This window comes from Pteropus vampyrus, unplaced genomic scaffold (assembly GCF_000151845.1).
Source record: "Pteropus vampyrus isolate Shadow unplaced genomic scaffold, Pvam_2.0 Scaffold388, whole genome shotgun sequence".
NCBI classification, from domain to species: Eukaryota; Metazoa; Chordata; class Mammalia; order Chiroptera; family Pteropodidae; genus Pteropus; species Pteropus vampyrus.
Window position 1 is genome coordinate 552,562 of NW_011889169.1, and position 6,569 is coordinate 559,130.

Sequence of the window (6,569 nt, forward strand, 5' to 3'; positions counted from 1 at the left end):
TAAGATAGATAATCAATTGCAGCTGTCCCATCAACAATAATAACTGCTGTGATCTAGTCAACTCATAATCTGGAAGTAGAAGTTTGATTCATGATGCTGTCACTTGCAAAGTGTATGCACAGTACGCTGAGCGCAAATGTACTCTTTTTTCTTTTCCCCTGAAAATAGCAATTTTTGTATTTATTAGTAAATTCAAACTTAGTTTGTGTGCAAATATTCAAATTATTTGACAACAATTAAAAGTTATTCTGTTTTTGCTGCCTTCCACTCTGCATCTGTAGGTTTTATTCTCACGATTAACAATATATAGTGAAGGCTGACCATGACATCATATAAACTGATATCTTAGGTTTGAGTATAAAAATCCTACTGTTTGCTCATCTTTTCCCAGGGCCAGTGATTGATAAACACAGAACAAAGGCAGAGGCTCAGGGTGTTTTAGGAAGCGTCTATTGTTCTTTCCTCTTTTTACCTGCAGCTCAGAAAGAGGGAGGAAAAGGATATCATCTCTTTTATGGCCTGTATTAATCTGCTGGGGCTGCTATAACAAAATATCACAGATCGGTGGCATAAACAACAAAAATGTATTTTCTCACAGTTCTGGGGGCTGGAAGTTTAAGATCAAGGTGTAGGCAGGTTTGGTTTCTCCTAGGGCCTCCTCCTTGGCTTGTAGATGGCTGTCTTCTCTGTGTCCTCACACAGTCTTTATTTCGTGCACATACACCCCTGATACTTCTTCTTTTTACAAAGACACCAGTAACAAGGGTTAGGGCCCACCCATTAACCTCATTTAACTTTAATTACCCCTTTCAAGGCCTATCTCCAAATATAGCCACATAGAGGGTGAGGGCTTCAATTATGAATTTTTTTGAGGGACACAATTCAGCCCATAATATTACCCATGGTTCATTTAATTTGTTGTCAAAGGAAGTAGACAACCCTTATCTTCCACAGGAGCAGGACAGGCCAGAACAGTCTCTGGCTCTCTGAATAGATGAGTAGAGAACAGGGAAGCCATCAATGATGCTGTTTCTTGCTCACTCAGTTGGCTAGAGGCTGGAGCCTAGACAAGCGTGCCAGTACCTCCTTTATCCTCCAGGACCCTCCATACTCTATTCTTCTTTCTGAGACTCATCTATTGACAGATGGTTTTTTCTTTATTAAAATTAACATTTTTTCTGGACATTATCTCCGGCTCCCATCTTTTAATCTATAGTTTTATTTAGTGCTCTTCTTTGTGTCATCTTAGGTTATTTACAAGCCAACTTAATTTATATATACTTAACAATTTTTATGGGACAATTCATGTTCACAAATAATATTTTCAGAGTAGTTCTGAACTGGAAATTGGGCCATTATAAGTAATGTGGATAGTAAAGGGAAAGTCTTCTCATAAGTTAAGATTCTCCTTCAAACCTCTTTTCACCAGCTCTGCCCTCTTTTCTTCTCTGCCATATAAGCAGCAACATCATCATTATGTATGGGATTAATCTGCTACCTGGCAAAAGTAGGAAGGATTCAGCTTCATACATAGGGTAACAGTTTGTTTGTTTGTTTGTTTATACATTTATTTATTCATGGATGATTCACTGTGATGTGCAATACAGAAGCAGTGCTGGTTGATGGAATGTTCATAGGTATCTAATTTGATTAGTCTGGGTTTGAATATTGGTTCTAAGAAGTTAAAAAATTCAGTGTCATGCAGCTTCTGACCGGTAGGGTTTTGGAGCAGCACTGTATGTGCCATGGTGAACCTTAACCTCACTGAGTGGCAGAGTCTGGAAACTGCACTAAGATGTGCTAGGGTGAATCCCAAGGGAGAGCTTGTAGTCTCTGTGGGGCTCCCAAGGCTTAGACAAAGGTCCCTCTCTGCCTTTAAAATGAAAAATCTGATGTTTTCACCAAGTTATATTAATGCATAATTGCAAAGTTGGCCAATTGTGGTCTCTCTGCATTGAAGTATGGCCAGTTCTATCTGGGAAACAAATGTAGCCTTTACTCTGCAGGATTTGGGCCAAGCTGACATTAGAAGAGTTCTATTACTGTAGTAAAAGAGGAGAACATATATCAGAGAATTACCATATTTGTTATAGTGGATGTGAAATTTCTTTGAACTAAAAGGATATTCTTCAGTTTCATTCATCCTGAGAAGAGATGAATGAGACGAATGAGTTCTAAGATAGGAAATGAAGATTCAAAAGAAGGCCTTAAACTTAGGTGAGAAAGACACTTTCTCTTCTCTCTGTGCATAGACAATAAAAAGAGCACTCCAACTGTGGGAAGGTAAGCTGGACCTTTAAGAGTTTGGCAGATAGCTGTGGCAGGAAGAGAATCTACTATCCATAAGATGTACTTGGGATTCTTTAGGGAACACATATATAGTAGGAATTGAAGTTATTCTTTGTGCAGCAACTCTTATCTTTTGTACTAAAACTTCCAGGAACATAATTTAAAAAGTTGTACTCTAGTGTCACTGGGAAAAACTTTGCCTTCCTTAGGGTGACACTGTAGTAAAGAACCAGTAGGTTAAGGAAAGATGGTCTTTAAATTGATGGAGGTGATATGTAGCAGAGAGGTATATGTTAAAAAACTAGAATAGGGGTCTGTGCCATTATAATTTGGCCAATAAAAGGAAGTGTGACCTGAAATATAAAGAAGTAAATTCTGGGCTATAATAAAATGTTTACATTTCCGTTAATGAATGAATAAATGGATGCTCATATATGGATGAGTGATATGTTCAAGACCACACAGATAAAAAGTGCCAGAACCAGAATGCTAGCCCAGAAGCATCAGACCTGAATTTCTATATTCTTATTTCTATACAGCCCTCAAAAATACGGCTGTCTTCTTTATATTAGCATCATCCCACTTGTCTAATAGTCCTATAGCTACCTGTGCCCTCAGAACTCTCTAACCTGGTGCTATCCACTATGCTAGCCACTAGCCACATGGGGCTACTGAGCACTTGAAATGTGGCTAGTATGAATGGAAATTATAGAACTGTTTGTAATTTATAACATACATATGAGATTTCCAAATCTTAGTGCAAAAAAAAGAATACAAAATGTCCCAAATAATTTTTATATTGATTACACATTGAAATGATAATGTTTTGAATTTACCACATTAAATAAATGTATTATTAATATTCATTTCACCTATTTCTTTTTCTTTTTAAAATGTGGCTACTAGAAAGTTCAAAATTATCTACATGGTTTGCATTTGTAGTCTGCATTCTTTATCTATTGGAAGCACCTCTCTATTATACTTTTCCCCCTTCCCCTCCTCTATTCCCCCATATTCTTATCTTAAATGGCTCCATGAATTAGGTTATGTTCTTCTGTGGAGAAGGTAGACTTGGTCTCCATATACTCTATTTTGCATATGGGCCTTTTCCCCCAAATCTAGGAAAAAAGAAAACATATCTTATGATATTTTTCTTCCTGTTGCTCCAAGAAAAGACCACCATATGACAACTGTAAATTCTTGTTCCAGAGACCTAATCTGGATCATCCGTGGGCCCAGTTCAATGCTGTAGTCATCATTCCTGGTGCTTGCTTTCTCCTGGGCATGTAAACTAAAATTCCATCCCTTTCCAGCTCTATCTCCTCTGTGAGGCTCCTGTGAGAACATTATGTAAACTGTAGGTGCTTAAACAGTACTTATTGAATGACTCACGACTGAGGAAACAGTTTTATGTCTCATTTAAATAGATAACAAAGACAGAGAGGAACTTAGTGTTTTAAGAGAAAGACCCACATCCCTGCTCATCTCTTTCCTCCAGCTCCATTTGTGTTGTCGGCAGTGTCTATGGTGGTGGTACTGACGGTAGAGGGTCAGTGGCTGAATCTCTGCTTTTTCTTTGGTGTCACTCTTGGTAGAAGTAGCAGGGTATGTAATCTTCCCTGTGATCATAGGTTTGGTGGTAGCAGAGTTCACAGTGTTGGCATTTGAGATGATGATGGTGTTGATGTTAGCAAAATGGCTTTTGCTTTTTTTGAGATGAGATAAAATGTATTTTGTTTGTATTACAGCCCTAGACTTCTTGGTAGTTTTTAGTAGTTGTTGGGAGTCTTCTTCAAGTGTGAGACATTTCATTTTGCAGGTAGTTATTTATCAATTGAACCATTTTGGGCCCAGCACAACATTGTTTATTCTTGCATTTCTGTACCTCTTTTTCACCCACAGTGCTGTGGTCTTTGCATCTCCCCAAATCCATCAAACATCTTCTCAAGCCAAAGAATTCTGCACAAAAGAAATAGAAAACCACTGGGCTAAGGTTAATAACTAGATATGATCTTAAAACTGCTAGAGGGAGAGAAATAGAGTAAGAGAAACTTCGTTAATACTAAATTTTAAGTACAGGGTTTAAGGGTGTTGATGGAGGCACCTGGCAGGCCAAGAAAATTTCTGTACACCTCTGAAATTCAGAATAATTCTCTCTAGTCTCCCTTCATTGAGTAACTTTAAAAATCTAAGGCACATAGAGGAAAGGGGAAAAGGGAACCCAATTATTAGCTTTCAGATAGGATTTTCTACCTCCAACTTATCATCTTAGACACTTGTAGGGCATTGCGCACTCTCCTGATGATTCTAGGAAGTACCAGTGAGAGTAATATCTGCCATAAAACAAATCCAAGAAAGAATTTCAAGAGACTCAATAAAACTTTCAGGAGTGCTGGCTTCTTTCCGAACCCAGTGGTCTATAACCTCACTCTCTTCAATAATCGCCTGACCTGTGGTTCCTGGAGCATGGTGTTCTATGATTCTCAGCCTCTCTGGACACTCTGTCCCTTAGTGGTCTTATTCATTATCATAGCCTTAACTTCATCTCTATCAAGAGAATTTCCACGCTGTCATCTATATCTCTGATTTCTCCGCTCAGTTTAGTACTTCATCTTCATCATCTGGATGATTTTTCTATTCCAGTGACTCACCTTTTTTTCTGAATTAAAAAAGTTCTCTCTTACTCATCTTAACAATTTGACTGATTTTCTAAAAATAGCAGGAAATTTATGCAGCATCTAATGGTCACATACATTGCAATATTGTTTCTCACCAAAGACAAAACAGTAAAATTCTCATATTTTAAGCAGCAACATTGATTAACTCTATTACAGTCACGTGGAATTTGAGGCTCAAGGTGGCTTAGTGACTTTATGCAATATAATACAGTCGATGATTATTTAAAACAATTTTTTTAAGTTAAATTTATTAGGGTGACATTGGTTAATAAAATTATACAGATTTTAAGCATACAATTAAAGAATATATTATATGTATATTCCATTGTGTGTTCACCACCCAAAGTTAAATTTTCTTCTGTCACCATATATTTGACCCCCTTTACCCTTATCTATCTCCCCTCCCCCATTTCCCTCTGGTAACCACTTATATTCTGAAACAAGTCTCAATGCTTCTCTCTTCTTTTCAAGAAATGATGGCCATGCCTCTGGTTCAGCTTTTTGCTACAATGTATTCCTAGATGCTCTTATGGATCATTTAGGGGTTTCCAAGACAACAAAGGCTAATAGAAAGGATGAAACTGTAAAAATCTGAAAAAGTTTGAGATAGAGAACGTAGATCTGTTTACTGGATCCTAAAAAGAAATTTTGGGAGGCACAAGGGTAAAGACTTCCTCCTTATTACACCCAAGTACAAACTGACAGGAACCTTTGCTTCAAGAGATAGTTTAAATTAGAAATAGAGCAAAAATGAGGGAGATGAGATAGTTTAAATTAGAAATAGAGCAAAAATGAGGGAGACTTGGACTGAGTCCCAGATGATAGCTATGTAGAGGGTTGGAAAGCAGCTTTGTATGTTGCGTAGTTTCTGAGCGCACACACAAAAAGCACCTTGCTTTTGCTGTAGTGAGCTCTCGGTGTGTCTCCATCAGACAGTCTGGGGTTAGGGACTATGGGGATGTATAGGGGATGATGCATGACTGATGCAACAGGTAGAGTCTTCAGCCATCTCTTTAGGCAACTCATCTTTCAGCATCTCTTTGGGTTCCCATTGTCATGGACAGCCAAGTCCTTGCTTCTTTACACTGACCTCTCTTAAACCCAGGATTCCACATTACCTGTGTTCACCTGGAACTGTGGCGTGAAGCTGTCAAAGATTGGATAAAGGAGTTTCATTTCTGGGTGCCAGAGAGGAAGGCTTGGATCTGGGTTGGCATTTTTGAACTCCAGGCTTTATTGGCCTCTTCGCGGCCTTAGGCCATGATCAGTGAAGTATATCCAAAGCTCACAGCAGTGTGTTTCCTCTGATTCTATTTGAGAACAACTTTTTCCCAAACACCTTTATCCAACACATTTCCTGCTCTTGATCCTGGGGAAATACAAGACATATAAGAAACGAAGAAGTGCAAGTCCTTTGCATCTCATTAAAGTTTGAGCAGGGCAAGAGTAATGTATTTTCTTCATTATTTGTCAGCTAATTATGCCTAAGACATTCAGCGTGTGAGAACCAGAAGAGCAGAAATTGCTATAACCATGGATTCCTGGAGCATAGAAACTGTCTTTTTTGTGCTGATGTCTCCAAAGGCCAGCATAGGTACTAGG

General features: G+C 38.3%; 1 protein-coding gene across 1 annotated transcript; it reads right to left on the bottom strand.

Annotated features, from left to right (window-relative positions):
- Positions 1-3,745: 3,745 nt before the first annotated feature.
- Positions 3,746-6,143, bottom strand: DEFB129 (defensin beta 129). The gene is given in 4 exon segments (XM_011380167.1): positions 3,746-3,859; positions 3,862-4,087; positions 4,089-4,248; positions 6,086-6,143. Coding segments are annotated over 4 exon segments (558 nt in total).
- Between the last annotated feature and the right edge of the window lie 426 nt (positions 6,144-6,569).